Consider the following 22,801-nt stretch of genomic DNA (forward strand, 5'->3'; position numbering starts at 1 on the left):
GACAGTTAGGAGGCCGCTGCAGCTCCAAGGGTGGCTTAGGAGGTTACCCCTTGACTGCAATCAACTCCCTCAAACTCCCACCCCACGCAGAAACGACAGAAGTAAAACCAAGCATCTTCTTAGAAGATGAGGCTTCAAAACACCCTTCAAGTTAATCCTAGCCTCTCTCCCTAAATTGGTGCCCCTAAACGGCTTTTATTTAAAATAAAAATCTAAAAAAAGGTTTGGAACCGACACTGACCTAAGACTGTAAAAGTCAGAGAATAATCTGAATTTTTTTAAGTGAGCACATATTTTGAAGAAATTAGTCCTTTTTTTCTCCCTTTCTCTCACTCGACCCTTAGCGCATGTTCCAAGGTCCTCAACCGATGACTGGGTCAAAGGCAGAGAAACGGATGTACACCGGGAGCAAGAAGAGATTCTGGGATGGGACTATGCTTGATTTGCGTCTGGCATTTTATACGAAACCTAGACCTGGCCTTGCAGGACTGGCTATGTAGCCACACTGGCTACGAAATTATTAAGTAAAAAATCTTAGATATCTGACTATGGCAACTGTCCTCCTAACACCTGTACTAAGCCTCTAAAACCCCCCCACACACCTGAGAAATACGCAAAACCCAGCCTGGATTCCCAATTCCTAAAACCCTGCCTCAGGGCTCCAGGACCCCGCCCCTCAAGAGTGCGCAGACTCAATTGCTACTTCTCTAGGTCTATTCCTCCTCCCACCTCCAGCAGCTGTCAAAATCCGGACTGTAGACTTCCTTGAGGTCCGGGACACAGCTCTGCGCATGCTCAGCATCAGCAAGGGTGGATAAAACGCACGTGCACGTGCCACCGGACTGCCTCGGCGCCTGCGCCGTAGTTGCCTGGAGTCGGTGCCCTTAGGCCGCGTTTCGCACCCTCACTTAGTCTGTCAGCGCTAGGCTGTTTTCAGTGTGCTGTGCACTCCTAACAAGCGACTGCGCCATGAGTCTGACTTCCAACGTAAGAGGTGAAGTGGGGTCCGGGCGTGGGTGAAACCGGCGGCCTGCGCACCAGTTGCAGCTTAATCAGCACCTCTCTGGGCTGTTACCGCTGCTCAGCGTGCCGGCCGGTCCTTTAACCTTGAGATGCATCAGGGTTTGTTCTTGGCCGACCTGCAGGCTCCCTGGGCCGAACCGGGAAAGTGGTGTGGATTGGTGGTATCCGCGAGCATAATTGGCGTGGGGGGCATACAGGCATCTACCCAGGTCTGGATCACTTTTCCACCAACCAAACCGTAAAACCTGATGATACCAATGCTAGCTTTTCTTGTTCTCCCTTGAGACACTTCTGTGTCAGGGGGCTTGGAGAAAAGGAAAGGAAAAACAAACAAAAAACCTGTTCCCTCTTCTCACGTTTAAATCACTGTGTAGTTAGAGCGTGTATTGCCAGCAACCCTGAAGAGATGCATGACTAATCACATCTTAGTTTTGCACTTTTTTTTTTAAGGGAAGAAACCCAATTCGGGATCTTAAGTTTTCCCAGATTTTCATTATGCCTCTGGCAACTGGCGCTTCGTGGCAGTAGTCCAGGAGAGAGGATTGAAAACTGAGCTCATTGAGCCTTCAGTTTTTTCAACCTTGCTCCCACTGTGCTAGTACCTAAAGATTGGAAACGTTGCTTCACAGAAGGTCAAATTAAAATTAAGAGACTTTCTAGAAGTCAATGTGAACTTCATTTCTTAAAAATTGGGGGTGGTAGTACGGTTATTAATGTAATACTGTGTACCAGCTCTGTGATAATAATGTGATCTCTTTGCCCAATATAAAAATGCCATACCTCAATATTTGGACACCTGTAACAGTAGTTAAGTAAAGGTAAAGAGATTGTCTAGAAGTTAATTAAAAGTAGCCCCATTAATTTATTTAGTACATATTGAGCATCAACAGTGCCAGAATCTATAAAAAGTTTCCTACTAATATGAGCCTTAATTTTGTAGTAGATTCTATGAATTGGAGGATTCCACTTCTGTGCTCAAAACTTATGTGACAGAGTGAGGGTGACAACCTATGAATCTTTAAGTTACTAATGAGGTATGTAGTAGGTGATTATTTGCAAAAATTATTTGAGAGGATAGTCATTGTAAGTCTCAAATTGAGGCACCTTGGTATATTAAAAGTAGAGAATGATTTTTTGTGTTTTGTTTTTTAGAAATCCAAACCTGTACTTTCTTAGGAATAAAACTATTGTGTAAAATAAGATGTTCATGTGATTCAAGCCACTGGTGATATAATAGGAAGAAAGATTCCAAGTGTGTCTTTAAAATGTGGAGTCATTTTGTGTAAATGCACACTAAACTCTAATAAAGTCGCATACTATGGAAATATGAAAGAGGTGAACCTTAGGGCTTCTTAATACAACCTACAGGCTAATCTTTCTTGCAATCACCACAGATTTGTTTTGTTTTTAAATCTAACCATAGGGGAATCTAAAGGGGACTTTTCCCTTTAGTTTGCAGTTTTCTAAGAGATAGGAAATTGCTTGGTGAAGAGGGCTGTTAATCTTGAAGTACTCAACTTTGTTATGAGAAGCAGCTACTTTTTATTTCACCTAAAAGCATGTTGTGAGGACTGTCATGAGCCTTTGTAAATCTTTTCTTCCAGTATCTTCTTTCTCAAATATAGTTGCATGGCAGAGCAGGGACAGACAATGTTTTGGCAATCCACCTCATAATGATTAGAGCCAAGTTATTTTCTCAATTTTTAAATCAAACCTATTAGTTTATACAGATTGAAAGTCATTTTAGATCATTTTATTTTGGGGAAGACGATCATGTCTCTACTTAGTTAAATAAATTCATAATTATAAAGGGCTTAGAATGATATTTGATAATGGTAACTGCTGTGTATGTTAGATAATAAATAAAAGGGTATGTGTGATACAGAATTTTTGTTTATATTTAGAAGAAAAAATCCAATTTAACCAAATATTTTAGAAGGCCTTCCTGAACCTGCTCCCCCCTCAAGTCCCTTTTTTTTCAGTTTGTTTTATCCTCAGGCTACAAAATAGGTCTCCACCTATCTACCTTGTGGTTTATTATTCACCCCAAACCTTGAACACTACAATATATGTAACCCAAAAGAAATTTCATAAATTATTCTTCTCTGATTTTTATATCCTTGTCTATTTTATACAACTGATTCATTTGGGTTCAAAAAATGCATTGAGTCATTCAAAGTAACTATTTAAGGGTTTGGTTTTTTGAGGAAGAATGTGCAGATCCGACTGTGAATAAAAAAGTTCCTTTGGGTTATAAACAAATAATGGGGTGGGGGCGGGGTGGGGGCAGGGGTTTGAGGAATGCAGGGGAAACGAGACTAGTTCTTGGAGCTGAGTAAATGAGTTCATTAGAGCATTCACTGTATATATCTGAAATGTTTCATAATCAAGTTTTATTTTTAATCTTAGGAAATACTTACAGTTCACACTTTGATACAAGAGGTTAAGATGAGGCCAAAGAAAGATAAGTTATTTGGTGTAAGAGCAATGTGTTGGTCTGATGGACAGGTAGAGCATGAATTCAAATTAGTAATCTATTATTTGTTTTTACTCAGTTTATATTGAACACTGCCTGTATGCCAGGCCTTTAGAGAAAACCAGGCACAGCATACCAATCTGGAGGAGACCCAAGGGAGGGAAAAATTTAAACACGACTCCCCTCCCCCTCTCCTGAGATGAACATTCTGAGTTTGTGGCAGTTGACACTGGGCTGCAGAGGACAGTTTGGGGCAGAAAAGGGGCTAAAGGAAAAGAAGCAGGGTGAGATTAGCAAAATAATTCCCACACTAGAGAAAAGCAGAGGAATAGGTTATAAACAAGGATGTAGGATTTGGGGACAAGTTCATATTTTCTCTATCTCTGAATAATTCTAATAGAGAAAACTAGAGATTACACAGTAGTAGGCCAAGGGAAGAGTTAGAAAGGGAGAGATCATTTAGCAATGTATTTTCTGTATGTTGTTCTTTTCATTGGCTTATTCATGGTCTTTGTGTAGCTGGAAAGCATTGTTAAATAAGGGTGGATAAACTGGGATTTGATCTAACTGTAGGAATTCTATGCCTTGAGAGATGTCTATAGAAAATGCAAGTGATTTATAAACCAGAAGAGACAGAAATAATTATCAGTTTTTTTCTGGACTCCAGAATGTCTGAAAGTTGGTTGTCAACTAAAATATCTTTAAAAATTGGTCTCGATAAAGTCCTTTGTTGTCTCTGGTTTTTAATAGGCATATATACTACCAAGGACTAAATGTTACTTGAACTTTTAATTTTTTTATTCTAATTATTGATTTTTTTTAAATTATTTATTTATTTATCTTTAGAGGGGAAGGGAAGGAGAGAGGGAGAGAAACATCAATGCATGGTTGCCTCTCGTGCATCCCCTGCCGGGAACTGGCCCCAACCCAGGCATGCGCCCCAGCTGGTACTCGAACTGCGATCCTTTGGTTCGCAGGCCCACGCTCAATCCACTGAGCTACACCAGCCAGGGCTAATTATTGATTTTTTAATCTACCATCATTCTTATCTATTTTTATATAGTTTCCTTTTCTTGTCCCTAGTTGTCAGTGATATCTGCAGCTTTTTGCCAGAAGAGACTGATTGAGGCTGCATTTTACATTTGTCTCTAATAAGATTAGAGAATTCGAATTTGGGAAGGGGGAAAAAGAAGAAATGGATATTCTTCTGTAATTTAAAAACTCACTGAAGCAAATACAAAGCCATTTTTTTTCGTGTGTGTGTGTGTGTGTGTGTGTGTGTGACATTTATGTAGAGTCATAAGTGACTCTTGTTAGGAAGTAGGGTCATAGTGCATGTTTTGATTCCCCATGGACCCAGCCACTCTTGGATGGTACCTTGGATGGAGTCAGTTCCCATTTCTTTCATTTGCTGTTGCTTCTTTTTTATGTCAGTTTTCGGTCATTTCTTCCCCCATCAAAATATCCGGGGAGAGTAAACAAATTTTAAAAAAAAAAAGCTTACCATACTGTGTGGATTTGATGGGTAATAAAAGAGAATAAAAGAATGGATGAGAAGGTTTTTTTTTTTTTAGTTTAAGGTAGAAATTTCTATCGGATTCTCCTTTTTATATCATGAGACAAATTAATGCTAGACAGTTGGAGGTGTTCTTTGGCTCTCAGGCTTTTTTGTAATATGTAAGCACCATTAAAATAAGCCTATTCGAGATTATCTTATAATTCACCTAATAAGTAAGGTGTGACTAAGATCAATAGCATTTAAAGAATTGTATTATTTTAGTATTTCAGGATATTCTTCCTTTCAGATTCTTCCTAAAGATAACATTCAGGAAACATAATTGAACATTGACTATATAAAGCAATACTGTAGCCCATTTTATGATAAGTACATTAACTATTCAGAGTGGCTTTCCATTATGGAAGAAGTGGATTGCCATAGCTCCTGACATAGAATATTTTCTCAAGGGGCTTCCATGGTAAATAATGCATCAAAAAGGAAGGTCATGAATGAAGCTAGAAATCAGAGCAAAGTTTTAGCCCTGCTTGGAATTGCCACAGGGAAATACTGTGAGACAGTACTAAAATTCAAGACAAATCTTCACAAAATGTGCAGTTAAAAAACATCCTCCAGTAAGGCCAAAGGTTTGAAGCTGTCAAATGACTTATTAACTTGTTTTCTCAGTCATGCAGCACTTGGAAAGGGCATAGTGTTAATGTTTATTTTATGGGATTATAGCAAAGAGAAATAGAGATGTTGGGGGAAGGAAAACATACTAAATTACTTTGTAGAGAAAAATACTGTGCTTGAAAATAGAATCCAAGGAATATGCTAATTAGAAACTTGATAAAAACTAAATTATTAAATAAGCTAAGAGAAGGCCAAGATAAAAGAAACTTAAGTGTGAGAATGGTTGTTCCTTTCCTTTAGAATTCTGTAAGATGAGCTCCCGTTTTATGTAAGGCACTCTTGGGTACAGTGGTTAATCACATTAGTGTAATAAGAAACCTGACTCAATATTGCAAACTTAGCCATACAGTTCATTATTCATTATATGTTTTTATGTGGCCTTGGAATGTGTTTTTTATACTTATCTCTCTAGGGCTTTATTTGATAGTCTGGGAACTTATTTCAAACACTGTGAAGATCTGACTCAGGAAGTGCTGGGAAGCAGTCCAGTGTGTTTATCCTGACCCCTGTTCAACTTCTTCCTGCAGTCCATTCCGTGCTGGAAATAGACAACTCTCCTCTGAGGCTGAGGCTAACCAGACTATGCAGAGCTTTCTCCTCTCCAACATTCTCTGGAAATGGGGTAGTTGTTAAGTGCTTGGGTTTCTAAGGACTACTTGAAAAGCTATGTCAAAAGAATAAATAGGTGGCCTGTTAGTCAAGTGAATAATTGAACAGAAAAAATGTCATTAAATTTATTATTTTTTATTATTCAATTACAGTTAACATTCAGTATTATTTTATATTAGTTTAAGGTGTACAGCTTAGTGGATAGACATTTATGTAATTTACGAAGTGGCCCTCCCACTATTTCTAGTACTCACTTGCACCGTAGATAGTTATTACAGTATTATTGACTGTATTCCCTATGCGGTACTTCTCATCCCTGTAACTATTTTGTAACTACCAATTAGTACTTCTTAATCCCTTCGCTTTTTTCACTCAACCCCCAAACCCCCAGAATAAAATGTCATTAAATTTAAAATGAAGCTTTTGGGAATTCAGATAATCTTCCACAGATAGATAATGGAAATTTAGAATGTACTAAATGAGAATAAAACTGTAATATTCATCATGTTTAATATTAGTACATTCTGACTTTTATGTTAATGAGACAGCACTTCGAAATTTCAAAAAACAATTTTGAAGGACTTTGAAGCATAGAATCATGCCAGATATATTCCTTTGAATGTTTAATATTAAGGGTGGTTTTGTTTTATTGGCTTTTTTGTTTGTTTTTCTTTGGATACCAGTCCTGTTTGCGGTTATACATTTTAAAACCGCTAAAGGACTTACTATTCAAATGAATTCTGAGTCATTTTGTTGACATAATCACCACCTGACTTGGGGTGGCAGGGTAGGGGCAGTCTGTCCTGTTTGTAGTCTGAATTTCTCAAATATTTATTTAAACAATAGGTATCTGCAGGCTCACGTGTTATTTTAGTTTAAGATTTTGTTTGTTTATTTTTAGAAAGAGAGGAAGGGAGGCAGAAAAAGAGGTAGAGAAACTTTGGATATAAGGGAGGAAACATTAGGTCAGTTACCTCTTGCAGGTGCCCTGACTGGGACCACACCTGCAACCCAGGCAGGTGCCCTGACCAGGTTCCTGCAGCCTTTCACTGTGTGGGACAATGCCCAACCAGCTGAGCCACACAGATCAGGGCTCACATTTATTTTAAATCTTTTTGTTAACTCTTAAAAAGATGATTAAGCCTTGTTTTTCTTTCTCTGCCTATAAAATGATTTTTAAGTTTCCCTCTTCTATTTTAATTTAGCTATCATCTCTCAATCCAAAATACACAATTGCTTATGAGTGGGCTGGGGAAAGTCTTAACAAAGTGTTAACACTAATGTGTTCTGATCATTCAGTTAACATTAAAAACCGACTTTGACTATTGGGATGCTTAATACTAAAAAAATTGGATTTCCTGAACATCTATCTGTATTAGATTATTAGCATATTTTTTGGTTTTTATAATTATTCCTGTTTCTCTTTCCTACTCTAGTTGAATGGATCGCAGCAGTTACCATTGCTGCTGGAACAGCTGCAATTGGTTATCTAGCTTACAAAAGATTTTATGTTAAAGATCATCGCAACAAATCTATGGTTAACCCTAACATTCAGAAAGACAACCCCAAGGTCGTACATGCTTTTGACATGGAGGATTTGGGAGATAAAGCTGTGTACTGCCGTTGTTGGAGGTCCAAAAAGGTAAGGGAAATAAGTCCTTTATATTAGTACCATCTTTAATGTAATATTCTCTTTAAACTATTCTATCAAACTGGTATCACCAGATACTGTTAAGACACAGCTTATTTTTTCCTTTTTTTTTAATGGATCCTGTTCTCTGTTTTTCATGTACTCTTCAAGAATATAGTTACTAAAATGTATAACCTCCGTACAGTAAAATGACATCTGTTCTCATTGAGTTCAGGTGAATATAACCACATTCTTAGCCAAAGAAGAGAGAAAAACCCCTTTACTCTTAAGATTTCCTCCTCGAGTAGATCTTAGCCTTCCATTATCCCGTGGAAGGAAGTATGTAGCCCAGACCCAGAGAAGCAGAAGAGGTCAGTTCTTTTTTTGAGCTTTTAAGCTCCTGGATTCCAGTACAAGTTTTGGAAATTTTAAGATAAAGTTTTGGTAAATCAGCCCTGAAAATTTTTATCAGGTAAACATTGACCCTGTATCCTAAGCTGCCTTTAGGCAGCAGCTTCTGCAGTTAAATGATAAAGTTGGAGTTTTAAAATCTTGTTTTCTTTTGTGAGAATTGCATTTCATTAAGTTCTATGTGGAAGTGTCATCTTTGATTCCTACAGCTTTTGACAGTGATGACAGCTGCTGATCTAAAGATGGTAGAATGTTCTTCTAAGATTATCTTGGAAAGCTTTGTACACTGACTGACTTAAGAATTTCTAGTGTATAGTGAAAACGTTGTATGTATTACCACCGTTAGCATTTCAATAAAATGGATTTCACTAAAGATGACTTCATAAGGACTAAGAGAATAGACAATACAAATGAGGTGTCTAGCCCTGGCCAGATGTCTCAGTTGGTTGGAGCATTTTCCCATGCACCAAAAGGGTTGCAGGTTCAATTCCAGGTCAGGACACATGCTTGGGTTGTTGGTTTGATCCCCAGTTGGAGTGTGTACAGGAAGCAAGTGATCAATGTTTCTAACACTAATGTTTCTCTCCCCACTCACTCTCCCCTCCTTTCCTCCTTCCTGCCCCCCTCCTCTCTAAAAATCAGTAAGCATTTCCTCAGGTGAGGATTTTAAAAAAAGATGTCTCTATTTCAGAAAGCACATTATGTGAGGGACCCCTTCCTACAGTGGAGAGTTGTTGTCACAAATCAACACATCACATACGAGGCACTGAGAAGCATATTCTACTACCCCTCTTCTCTCAGTACAATTGATGCTGTATAATCCAGTGATACAGTGCTTGGATTATGACATTGTGTCTAAAAAAACACCTGATGAGCATATGGAATATGAACCAAAAATCCGTAGTGCCATTACAACAAGTTATATCTTAAGAAGAACAGTGTTCATTAGGAATGTGGGGTTGTTTAAAAGTACTAGTAGGATTGCTAGAAAGTAATCCTCAGTCACATTCTATATACTAGCTCTGGTTTGTTTTGTAAAACTATGCCCATATAGGTTTCATTTTCTTGTTACGCGCCAAAGTATAGAAAGTAATACCTTTATAAATAACAGAATTTCTAAGTCAGAATTGTAATAGTTCTTTAGTCAGTGATTATTTGTTTTAATTTTTTTTTAATTCTCCTCTGAGGATGTGTTTATTGATTTGAGAGAGAGAGAGGAAGGGAAAGTGAGAGAAACATGGATCAGTTAGTTACCTCCCATATGCACCTTGACTAGGGATTGAATCTACAACCTAGGTATGTGCCCTGACTGTGGATCAAACCCACAACCTTTTGGTGTGTGGGACAATGCTCCAACCACCTGAAGTACCCAGCCAGGGCCACTCAGTGATTTTAATTCATTCATTTCATGTCTACTATGCATGCATGCATGACCAAAAGTTATATAATAAAACATCGGGTATCATAGATGTGTATAGTGGATACAGTACCAGGGCTTTATAGAAAAAGAAGAGCTTACACTGTGGGCTACAATTTTCTGGGAAGGCATAGTGATATACATGGGAGTTAAATTGCCCCAGAAAGATTGGTAGCATTTGAATAAATTAGCAAGTATTGGAGACATTCTCAAAATCTGGAAAAGACTCATATGAACAAAGGAGGAATCACTGAAGAATCTAGTCTGGTCCTAGCACCTGCCTCTCCCCCAGAAACAAGGCCAAATGGGAGAGAGTCTTGAGTATACCAGTGAAGAGTTTGTGCCTCCAGACATGGGGGAGCTTCTTGTTAGGGATTTTGGATGCAAAGTTATGATGCTCATACCAGGGTGCTAGCTGTCGGAATGGAGAGCAGTGAAGAGATACTTGAAACATTTTGAAGAAAGGATCGGCCAAATGCATTCATTGACTGCTTTGTGTGGAAGACTGGGGAAGAAAAACTGATGATGATGGAAGTGTCTAGGCCTGTGGGATTCAAAGAGGTGGTGCCGTTAACAGAAATAAGAAATGCAGGGTGAAAAGCTGATTTCCTAGGACAGTGATAAGGAGTTCAATTTCAAAGAGTGCATTAAAGGTGACATTTGAATGGAAATGCACAGCAGGCATTTTGAAATGTGGGACTAAAGTTGAGGCATGGGGGTTAGAGATAGAGATCAACAAAACTGATGAGTCAAGCATAGGAATGAAACCAAAAGGTCCTTGACACAGATAAAAATCAAGGACTACATATGAACACTGAGAGAATCTTCTGCATTTTAGAAATAGGAATAAGAGCTAACAAAGGAAATGAAATGGGCCAGTTAAAACAGAACTAAGAATATCGTGGCTTACAGTGGAAAGGGGGAACAGTTTCAAAGATTTAGATGTCAACATCACCTTGTGCAAAGTCGACCTGCTGAATAGATTATTAAGAGTAAGACTGTTGAATCAAACAATTAGTCATTTGACCTTTTGGTGTCATTTCAACAGAAGAATAGAGTAGAAGCTATGTCCAAGTGGGGTAAAGTGTGAATTACTAATGAAGAAATACTAGCAGTCTGAGTGTATGTCAAATTTTCAGTAAGTGTGACAGTGGATGGAAAGAAAAGGAAGATAATAAATAGCTTTAGTGAGCTGTAATGCTTAGCTTTGAGGTCAAGTAAAGGTATTATTACCTTGGTTGGGTTTTCTCAGAAGGTAAAGGGCCAATAAAATAGCCCTGGCTGGTGTAGCTCAGTGGATTGAGCATGGGCCTGCGAACCAGATACTCGCGGTTCAATTCCCAGTCAGGGCACATGCCGGGGTTGCAGGCCAGTTCCCAGCAGGGGACGCACGAAAGGCAACCATACACTGATGTTTCTCTCCCTCTCTCCTTCCCTTCCCCTCTAAGGATAAATAAATAAAATCTTTAAAAATAAAATAAAATTTAAAAAACATAATAAAATAAATATGTTCTTTCATGGACTAAAATCTCAAGTATTTCAGGAAGAAACAAATATACAGAAGCTAGTGATTTAAATGTTTATTTATTAGACTTTATAGTTCAACATAACATCCCAGGATTATTCTTGCATGGTACGATTTAGAGTTTCCCAAAGATTAAACTAGGGATCACCATCTCCCATAAGTAGACTGTAAGGAAAGGAGTGCCAGACCAATCATTTTATTTTCAATTTTCTCAGTCTTTTTTATTCATTTATCTTTTATGACATTAGTGATCCCCTTTGCATCTAGCATTTGTCAATTCTGAATTTTGACTGAATCTTGAGTACTTTTTATTCCCAGAGTGAATTAAGAGTTCACGTTGAGCATTATTCAAGTCAATGGATGTTCTTTTCTTCATGCTACTTTGGAAGCTCCCCACATTCTTGAGGTTTCCTAAGATTATCACACAGGTGCCAGGTCATACACATGTCAGTGCACAGAAGACTTGTAATTAATACCTTTGATTAGATGGCTGTATTGAGTTTATATTTAGTCATTTTTCCTTATACGACCCAGTTGTGTTTACAATAAAATGTAAATGACTCTTTTACCTATTTCCAAAAAAATGTTATTTGCAATATAAACTTTATTTTAACCCTAATGTACAGTTGCTGGTTTGCTGTGTGCATCTAACATAAGCAGTTTTCCCAGACCTGATGAATCGGATCTCTTAGTAACATGTAAGAAATAATTTTTAACACGCCTCATTCCTGGGCTTCCCCCAAGATTGGTATGCCTTCTGCTGTTTCAAAAAAATTCACTCGCTCCATATCTCACAAAAGGGATATCCATATGTAAAGTAAGAAGGAAAGAAGCCAGTAGAGAAGAAATGATTAAAGCAAGTACAGGGAAAGATATTTGAGACTTTGAGACAGTGGCATCTTCAAAGAGGGTGGAAGGAAATGAGACTAAGCACAAATGTGAAACTTGTTTTGTTAATTAGATTCCCCTTTTAGCCTTAAAAAGGAAGATAGTCTTACTTTTGAAACAAGAAGATAAAGGAACTTTGGCGTAAGAGAAGAGTATGCAACGTAGTCTTGCTAGATTCCCACCCCACCCCCCTTGCTTCAAGTAGGTTGTTACATCATTTGCTGAGTTGTATTCCTGCCAACAGGAAGGCAGGAGAGACGCTGAGCAGGGGCAGGAGAAGAATGCAGACTAAGAAATTAGAAATAGAGGAAAGCCATTCCAGTTAACATCCAGAACTCATCTGAAATGGAAGTGCTGTGCAACTGTACATATCATGTAGAATCATTTTCTTTTATTTACAACTTCAGGGATTGAGTTGTGGGGTTTTTGTTAGTGGTGGGCTTGTTTTTGTTTTGAGGTGTATACGTTATAGAAAGTCTTCCTCCTATTAATAGTTTGGAAGTGGGTTGCACTGAGTCCATTTTTTTTCATAGAAACAATATCTAACAAACATATAGGTCCCAGTATACCCAGGCTGTAGGTTTGATCCCTGGTCAGGGCACAGACAAGAATTAACCAATGATGCATAAATAGTGGAACAACAAATCAGTGTTTCTCTCTCTCTCCCCCCCCACCGTTACCCCCTCTTTCCCTCTCCCCCTCTTACCTTCTCTTCCTCCCTCTCTCTAAAAAATAAGTAAATGTGTTTTTTTTTTAATTACTTATTTACTTATTTATTTTTAGAGAAAGGGGAAGGGAGGGAGAAACATCAGTGTGTGGTTGCCTTTCACGTGGCCCCCATTGGGGACCTGGCCCACAACCCAGGCATGTACCCTGACTGGGAATCGAACCTGCAACACTTTGGTTTGCAGCCCACACTTAAAAAATAAATAAATGTTTTAAAAAACACATAATAGGATATTTTCTGAGTGTTGGTCGATCCATAAAAGGACAGTTTTGTAAAATCTTAGTTTCTGTTAATACATTTTCTTACTATATCTACTATCTTACATTTACCCAAGTAAGTACATAAAATGGTGTAAAACACCATATTCTCTCAGGAAGTTTGAAGATCTCACTGCTTTTGTTATTTTTCTCAACCAGAGCAATCATGTTTCAGAGTGGTTTATGGTAATAAGCCAGAATGGCCCCAGGCAACTTCCTTAGGAAATATGATCCAAACTCATTAAAAATACAAAGTTTAGAGAAAGAAAATAAAAAAATTTTTCTTTAGTTGTTGCAGATAGAAGAGATAATTCAAGGAGGGATGTGTATTTATTTCCATTTTGAATCATCCTAAAAACACATATCATAACTTAAGATATGGGGCCATTAAAAAGAAACAAATCTTGTGTTTTTCATGAAGACCCTGATAATGTTGTCAGCTTTCCAAGTGGAAAAAAAGGATCCTGGTGTTTTTTTTTTCTCCCCCAAATATTTATTCCAACTTCTCGTAACTCTCATCCTAATTTTAAAGATATTTCGATTAATGGATATATAGTTTTTAATTGGTGTAACAAACATAATAGGATAACACTGGACTACAGGAAATTCAGCCAATTTAATTCACAAACTTTTCTTCAGGATGTATTAATAAACAAAGACTGCCACCTTAGAACAAATTTTAGAATTAACTATGAGCTCAACTTTTTTCACCAATTATTTGATCTTTAAGTATTGATACTATGAGAACTGAATTAAATATACCCTTTGCATTCTTATAATTTCAGTTTCTTGGCTGAACAAATTTAACAAGTTTCAAAATTTTTAATTCAAGAAGTTTAATAAAATTTTAATGTTTTCATGAAAATTATTATTTACTATACCTAGGTTATGTTTGAAAGTATTTATCACTCATTTTCTTTCTCCTGAATAAAAAAGTTAAAATAAGACACTTTCTAAAAAACATATTGTTACATAATTTACTATTTGAATTTTAATGCCAAGTAATTACCATTCATTTATACTATATTAAAGATCATGAAGTGATTTCAATAAGTATATCCCATCGACGTGTACAAAACATTTCTAAGAAATTGCTAATCTTATTTTGAAATAACCCATTTTGGCTTTTGGTTGAAAATAAAATGTTTGTTTCATAACTTAACATGAGAAATCCCTAATGTGTAAATATAATGAGAATACTTGATATTCACATGAACTTTGGGAGATGATTCTGACTTAAGTCAATAATTTCTGTGGTAAGCAATAATAGAAAGTATTATTAATATTAAGATACCACTCCAGATATTTTTCCATTGCTGGTGTGGCTCAGTGGATTAAGTACCGGCTGCTGAGATCAAAGGGTTGCTGGTTCAGTTTCCAGACTAGGGCACATGCCTGGGTTGTGGGCCAGGTCCCCAGCAGGGAGTGCACAAGAGTCAATGACGCATTGATGTTTCTCTCCCTCTCTTCTTTCTTCCTTCTCTAAAAATAATCAAAATCTTTAATATAAATAAATAAAAGATATCAGTGCCTCTGAACAAATGGATGTTTAATAACTATTTTACATTTTAAAGGCATAAAAGCTTTATATACTTCAGTAGTATGAAATTTCCTTAATAAATAGGATCTACTACTCCTTTTTTTTTTTACTTGATGTTTGAATACAATTGTCTCCATTTTCCCACCACCATTTTCCCCTGCCCTACCCACCCTGCCTCCCACCCTCAATCCTACCTTCCTTTGGTTTTGTCCATGGGTCCCTTATACATGTTCATTTACGACCCTTTTCCTTCTTTCCCAGTTATTTCCCTACCCCCTCCCCTCTGGTTACTGTCAGATTGTTGTCAATTTCAGTGTCTCTGGTTATATTTTCCTTGCTTGTTTGTTTTGTTAATTAGATTCCCCTTACAGGTGGAGATCATATGGTATTTATCTTTTACTGCCTGGCTTACTTCCCTTACCAAAATGCTCTCTAGTTCCATTCATGTTGTGAAGGGTAGGAACTCCTCTCTTTCTGCTGAGTAGTATTCCATTGTGTAAATGTACCACATTATTGATCCACTCATTTATTGATGGGCACCTAGGCTGCTTCCAGAATGTGGCTATTGTAAATTGTGCTGCTATGAACATTGGGGTGCATAGGTTCTTTTGAATTTGTATTTCAGGATTCTTAGGGTATAATCCCAGCAGTAGAATTGCTGGGTCAAAAGGCAATTCCATTTTTAGTTTCTTGACGAAATTCCATACTGTTTTCCACAGAGGCTGCACCAGTTTCCATTCCCACCAACAGTGCACTAGGTTACGTCTTCTCCACATCCTCACCAGCACTTACTATTTGTTGATTTGGTTACGATGGCCATTCTCACTGGTGTGAAGTGGTATCTCATTGTGGTTTTAGTTTGTGTCTTTTTTATGACCAGTGATGCTGAGCAGCCTTTCATATGTCTCTGGGCCCTCTGTATGTCCTTCTTGGAATGTCTGTTCAGGTCCTTTGCCCATTTTTTAATTGGATGGTTTGTCTTCCTGGTGTGGAGTCATGCGAGTTCTTTATGTATTTTGGAGCTCAAACCCTTGTCTGAGATACCATTGACAAATATATTTTCCCACACAGTTGGTTCCCTTTCATTTTGCTAATGTTTTCTTTAGCTGTGCAGAAGGTTTTTATTTTGAGTGAAGTCCCATTTCTTTGTTCTTTACTTTATGTCCCTTGCTCTAGGGGACATATCAGTAAAAATATTACTACATGGAATATCTGAGATTTTCCTGCCTGTCTTCTCCTCTAGGACTTTTGTGGTATCATGACTTATATTTAAGTCTTTTATCTATCTTGAGTTTATTTTTGTGTATGATGTAAGTTGGTGGTTGAGTTTCATTTTTTTACATGTAGCTGTCCAGATCTCCCAACACCATTTGTTGAAGAGGCTATATTTATTCAATTTCTTGCTTCTGCCTCCTTTGTTGAATATTAATTGACCGTAGAGATTTTGGGGTTTTTTCTGGGCTCATTACTTTTTAAAGAAATACTTACTTTTACTTGTTCATTTTTCAAAAAATGATGAAACATTAATTTTAGTTTTTAGGCAGAAACAGATAATTATAGAAAAGATATTCTTATTTTTGATGTATGGCTTTGTTAATCTTTTATAAAATTTTCTTTATTTCTCTAGAGATCTCTCTCCCATTATTGATTCTGTATATGGAAGAAAATGATTTGAGAAAATTAATTAGTTTCTAGTATTTTTAACAGTGAGATTTAAAAAGAAAAGTGAAGCATGCTACATCACTACATTCTTTGAGGATTTTTAATTTACAGATATTTCATTTTCTAGAAATACATTTATAACTTGTATGCATAAAACTTTACAGTGACATGTTTTGTGTGAGCTATTTATAAAAATGGATTCTTTTACAATGTAAACTTTTATTCTCACTGTACCATCATCTGTTTGTTTATCAAACATATGTCAGTTTGAAATGCTGTTCTTTGTAGTAGGATACATTTTAGCTTGATTTGTTTTATGGCCTCTTTCCTCATCTGTGCCAAATAACCTGAAAGCTTGGGGTTATGTTTTTACTGCAAGGATTTGTTTCTAATATGAATAAACTGTATATCACATTTTATTGACCTAAAAAAAGAAATAACATAAGCTCTATATACATTACCAACATGGAATTTATGCCTGGATATATAAGATATTCTGAAAACCATTAGGTTTTCTGTAATTTTTAACTCAGAATTATATATATAAATAATAAAATTAAAAATAAACATCGTTAACATCAACCAAGTATTATTTTAATTTTAGAGTAGACATTTCTTTTTTTTAAAGATTTTATTTATTTATCTTTAGAGAGGAAGGGAAGGAGAGAAGGAGAGAAACATCAGTGTATGGTTGCTTCTGGTGCATCCCCTGCTGGGAACTGGCCTGCAACCCAGGCATGTGCCCTGGCTGGGAATCGAACCGTGATCCTGTGGTTTGCAGGCCCGCGCTCAATCCACTGAGCTACATTAGCCAGGGCTAGAGTAGACATTTCTAATATCAAAGTTTAAAATTATATACGTTTTATTGTCTAGTTTCAGGTATTAAAGACTTAGACCCTCTTCACTGTGAGTTATGAGGCAACTTTACCCTTAAGGCCAAGACACTTGCTACTTTACTCTTCTAGACTCTTTCAGTGCAGTAGTGTACCTTATAATAAACATTAAATCTAGATTCTAGAGTGTAAGTACATTCCAGACATCAAAAATAAGACAAAAATGCTAGTAAGCATCATTTAACATGAAATAGAAATAAAAGCTATACATGTAGAAAGAAAGAAACAAATAATTTACTGGTAGTTGGACCTTCTAAGGGTAAAATTCAGAGGAGACACCTAAAATGCTGTTGAATTCCTATTTTTATTTAACAGCAGGAAGGATATATTTGCAAAAGCCAATAATATATATGAGGTGTGTCCAGAAAAAGTCCAGCTATTGTTAATATAACAGGAATGGTTTGCGGAACACCAACATAACCTGTCCACGAAGGAGAGTGGACTGGAATGCGTGTGTGTGAACAGTGACAACTTCACTGGACTAGTCAGTGGGGCTGGTAGATGCCCTTGAGTGAGCATGTGTACTGTGTGGTTATCACATTCAAAATGACCGAGCAAGTAGAGCAATGAATCTCCATCAGATTGAATGTTCCACTGTTAAGCCGGAACATTCCTCCATGGAAATTATTCAGATGATTCAAAAGGCTGCAGCTGTGGGCTACTGGTGATTGGTTGCTTCACCATGACAACATGCCCACTCGTGCATCACTCCTGGTGCAGAGCTTTTTGGCAAAACATCAAATTATCCAAGTGACTCGGCCCCATACAGCCCAGATTTGGTGCCCTGAGACTCCTGGCTTTTCCCAAAACTAAAATCACCTTTGAAAGGGAAAAGATTTCAGACCAACAATGAGATTCAGGAAAATACAGTGGGGCAGTTGTGTATACCTGGGCCATTAGGACAACTGTGTGAGGTCCTAAAGTGCCTAGTTTGAAGGGGACTGAGGTATGGTTGTCCTGTGTACAATGTTTCTTGTATCTTGTATCTTCAACAAACATCTCTATTTTTCATATTGTGTGGCTGGATACTTTCTGGATAGACTTCATATATAGAGAGATCACAAATGAGAATATACCTAATTATAATAACTGAAGAAATTAGGACAAATAATTTTGTCGAAATATGCATAAGACCTAAAAACAAAAACTACAAAAGAAATAAAATGGGATTTGGCAAAAAAGATTCTCATGTTTATCTGGAGGAATAAATAGGTAAAGGATAAACAGGAAAGGTTTAGTAAAGAAGACTAGTATAAAGGAAAACTAGGCCAATTTTAAGTATATTTTACTTATTTATTATTTTTTAAATTATATATTTTTAGACAGAAGGGAAGAGAGGGAGAGAAACATCAGTGTGTGGTTGCCTCTCATGTGGCAACCACTGGGGGCCTGGCTCACAACCCAGGCATGTGCCCTAGCCTGGGAATCGAACCAGCCACCCTTTGGTTTGTAGGCCAGCACGCAATCCACTGAGCCAAACTGGCCAAGGCCCAATTTTAAGTATATTTTAAACACAGTTATTATACCAGTGGAAAAGGTTGATGAATATGATAATCTCAAAACTATATATAGGCATTTTATATTTTGATAAAATTATGAAGATATAACAATTTAGGAAGCAACCTCTAATATTGAAGCAACAAGGTCTAGAACACCATTTTGCAAAGTATGCTCTATAGAACACTGTAATAATGGATAAAGTTAAAGTCTCCATGATCTAGTCAGTTTAGAAGAGTTTGAAAGTTCTGACAAAGATGGAGGCATAGGCAGAAACACTTTGCTTCCTCATACAACCAAAAGAAGGTTAACAACCAATTTAAAAACAAAGAACAATGAGAACTGCCAGACAGTCATTTGCATGGAAATCCAACAACCAAGGAATTAAAGAAACATTCATCCAGACTGGTAGGAGGAGTGGAGACAGGCAGCCAGGGTGGAGAGGATTCCCAGCAAGGCAAGGAGGCAGCCCACACAGGCAATCCCACATTCACATGCAGATAAACTGGGAAGAACAACAGGAGAGCAAGACAAAAAAACAAAACAAAACAAAACAAAAACACCCAGGGTTTCAGTGCAGGAAACTAAAGACTCAGAATCCCCGGCTGAAAAAATTTGTGGGGGTTGTGGTGTCAGGAAACTCCCAGTCTCACACAAGAGTCCATTGGAGAGGCCCACAAGGTTCAAAAATGTACACACACCAACCCACCTGTGAATAAGTACCTAAAAGGGCACAGCGCATTTGTGGGAAGTGATGGAAAGTGGGGCAAGAACCAAGCAAACACCATTGTTCCCTGTCTGATCCCTCCCCCACAGACAGTGCCCCATCACACTAAGATGGTTTACCCTGCTGTGGCAAATACCTAATGCTCCACCTCTTAACCACGTAACGTACCACACCAAGACAAAGATATATGGCTCCAATGGAGGAACAGATTGACTCCGGAAAAAGAGCTAAGTGATGAGGAGATAGACAGCCTACCAGATGCAGAGTTCAAAACACTGGTAATCAGGATGTTCCCAGAATTCATTGAACTCAGTTGCTAAATGAAGGCTACACAAGTGAAGTAAAGGAAGATACACAGGGAACCAATCATGCAGGGAAGGAAACTGCAACTCAAATAAACAATTTGGACCAAAAGGAAGTAAATAAACATCCAACTGGAACAGAATGAAAAAACAAGAATGCAAAAAAAATGAGGAGAGGCTTAGGAACTTGTGGGACAACTTCAAACTCTGCAACATCCGAATCATAGGGGTGCCAGAAGAAGAGGAAGAGCATGAAATTGAAAATGTATTTGAAAAAATAATGGAGAACTTCCTCAATCTAGCAAAGGAGATAGACTTCCAGGAAGCCCAGAGTCCCAAAGGAATTGTACCGAAGGAGGAACACATCATAATTAAGTTACCCAAAATTAAAGAGAGAATCTTAAAAGCAGCAAGAGAAAAGGAGACAAAGGAGTGCCCGTAAGACTGTCAAGCTGATTTCTCAAAAGAGACCTTATAGGCAAGAAGGGGGCTGGAAAGAAGTATTCCAAGTCATGAAAGGCAAGTATCTATATCCAAGATTACTTTACCCAGCAAAGCTTTCATTTAGAATGGAAGGGCAGATAAAGTGCTTCTCAGATAAGATCAAATTCAAGGAGTTCATCATCACCAAGCCCTTATATGAAATGTTAAAGGGACTTATCTAAGAAAAAGAAGATAAAAAAGATGAACAGTGAAAGGACAGCAAACTCACAGTTATTAACAACCACACCTAAAACAAAAGCAAACTAAGAGGACAGCTAGATCAGGAGCGGAGCCACAGAAATGGAGATCACATGGAGGGTTAGCAACAGGGGAGTGGGAGAGAGGGGGAAAAGGTACAGAGACTAAGCATAGATGGTAAGTAGAAAATAGACGGGGAGGTTAAGAATAGTATAGGAAGCCCTGGCTGGTGTAGCTCAGTGGATTGAGCACGGGCCTGTGAACCAGACAATCGCAGTTCGATTCCCAGTCAGGGCACATGCCTGGGTTGCAGACCAGTTCCCTGCAGACCAGTTCCCAGCAGGGGACGCACGAAAGGCAACCATACATTGATGTTTCTCTCCCTCTCTCCTACCCTTCCCATCTAAAGATAAATAAATAAAATATTTTTTAAAAAAAAAAAGAAGAGTATAGGAAATGTAGAAGCCAAAGAACGTACATGTTTGACCCATGGATGTGAACTAAAGGGTGGGGGGAATATGAGTGGGAGGGGGTGTGCAGGATGGAGGGGAATTAAGGGGGGGAAATGGGACAACTGTAATGGCATAATCAATAAAATATATTTTTAAAAAGAAAAATGGAGATCTCATGGAGGGTTATCAGTGAGGAGGAGGAGAAGGAGAATGGAGAAAAAAGGTATAGAGAATAAGAAGCATAATAGCTGGGCACAAAATAGGTGGAGGTTAAAAATGCTATAGGAAATGGAGAAGCCAAAGAACTTATACGTATGACCCACAGACATTAACTAAGGTGGGGGTGGGGAATGCTGGAGGGTGAGGGTAGTGCAGGGTGGAGGGGGATAAGGAGAAAAAAGTTGGGGCAACTGTAATAGCATAACCAGTAAAATGTACTTAAAAATAAACAATGGGTATCATTCAAAAAAGAAGAGCTTGGTTTAAAATAGTTTTTTTATAGCAGAAACTTTTGCAAAATGTTAATGTATGTTGTGAAACAGAATATCTATGTTTTTTAAACATGATGAAACCATATCAGAATATATTACAGCACTCCATTGGAACATGCTCTAGGAAACACTGTTTTCAATTTAGTTTTGTCCCTTTTTCCCCCATTGGACACAAAATGTCTGTTATATCTAAAATGTGTAATCATGAAAACAATTGTAAATCAACCACATTTCTAAAACAAGAAGTCTTCATGAAGAATGTTAAAAAGAAATGTATGAAGGGAAATGTATGATACTAAAGAGGCCTTTTATATGGGAGGGGAGGAATTAAGGACATGAAAAAACAAGCAAAACAAAACGGTTTAAGGAAAAAATTCTACAAAGTAATCAACAAAAGATAATATACAAGTTGATTTTAAATAAATGAACTTTGACTCTTACACATAAAGCAGCAGTGGACATAGAAAGAATTACTAGAATATAAACCTGGAAAAAATTTTCAAAATCCATAATCAAATATCACAAAAGGAAATGCTATTATGTATTGAGTTACCATGTTATATATGTGAATCGAACATCACCCCTTCCTTGCCAAATATAGTACTGCATTTGTGATTAGACACTTCACATTCTCTTTCTGTCTTCCTAGTTCCCACTCTGTGATGGATCTCACACAAAACACAATGAAGAGACTGGAGACAACGTGGGACCTTTGATCATCAAGAGAAAAGAAACTTAAGTCAGCAGTTTGATGCTGCAAACCAACTTGTCCTGATTGTTTAATTAGAATGACTACCACTTCTGTCTAATCTGCCTTCTCTGGGTTCTAGATGTGATCCATTGCAAACTGCTGCTTTCATATGCATGGCATTTGCCATACTTGTTGAGCCACCATGGTGCACAGTTGTTTAAACAAAAAAAAAAAAAAAAAAAAGGGAAAAAATGAAAGCAACATCATGGCCTGTGGGTTATTTTAGTCTTGGAAGGATCCGTTTCTTTATATTCAATGTAATCACATTAGAATGTACTTGTATGTTGAAGTTAAAGTAATAAATTATTCTCAAAATCATGAATATGCAAATTTACTTATAATATTCAAGAAAAAGTATCACCTTTTATAGCTTAGCTAACCTAGAAAGTAAATTGAGTGTGTTCAAACTACATTAATCTCAATACAGTGTAGGAGAAACCTATTATGACCTTGATTTTCTTCTTAACAGTGGTAATGACACTGAGACAATACAGCTTCTGTGTTTTCCCAGTTTTTAATCAAAATGAACTTTGAATGTTATTTGCTTATTTAGAAGTGGGCCAGGTCAATAATAAAGGGGTGGTAACTTGTAGTCATCTTCATGGATAGTTCATTGATCCATTAAAGCAACCACTAGTGATTTAGGTCTCAAAG

At 37.4% G+C, this 22,801-nt stretch overlaps 1 protein-coding gene across 2 annotated transcripts; it reads left to right on the plus strand.

Annotated features, from left to right (window-relative positions):
* The first annotated feature begins 817 nt into the window (after nucleotides 1-817).
* CISD1 (CDGSH iron sulfur domain 1) lies at nucleotides 818-22,465 on the plus strand. 2 transcript variants are annotated; one of them, XM_037139919.2, is made up of 4 exons: nucleotides 2,038-2,057; nucleotides 6,215-6,309; nucleotides 7,733-7,938; nucleotides 22,046-22,465. In XM_037139919.2, exons 1-4 carry the CDS (start codon nucleotides 2,053-2,055, stop codon nucleotides 22,133-22,135), a joined length of 396 nt encoding a protein of 131 aa, XP_036995814.1. In that variant the 5' UTR covers nucleotides 2,038-2,052; the 3' UTR covers nucleotides 22,136-22,465. The 2 variants fall into 2 exon arrangements, with proteins under 2 accessions (XP_036995815.1, XP_036995814.1); XM_037139920.2 differs by lacking the exons at nucleotides 2,038-2,057; nucleotides 6,215-6,309 and adding an exon at nucleotides 818-994.
* The last annotated feature ends 336 nt before the right edge of the window (nucleotides 22,466-22,801 follow it).

This window comes from Artibeus jamaicensis, unplaced genomic scaffold (assembly GCF_021234435.1).
Source record: "Artibeus jamaicensis isolate MK-2021 breed Jamaican fruit bat unplaced genomic scaffold, CSHL_Jam_final contig_332, whole genome shotgun sequence".
In the NCBI taxonomy this organism is placed as follows: Eukaryota; Metazoa; Chordata; class Mammalia; order Chiroptera; family Phyllostomidae; genus Artibeus; species Artibeus jamaicensis.

Bases quoted from the DNA above. Each gene is read 5' to 3' on its own strand.
- CISD1 (XM_037139919.2), top strand. The intron at 6,310-7,732 runs GTAGTTGTTAAG...TTCCTACTCTAG, and splicing joins CAACATTCTCTGGAAATGGG to TTGAATGGATCGCAGCAGTT. The intron at 7,939-22,045 runs GTAAGGGAAATA...CTGTCTTCCTAG, and splicing joins GTTGTTGGAGGTCCAAAAAG to TTCCCACTCTGTGATGGATC.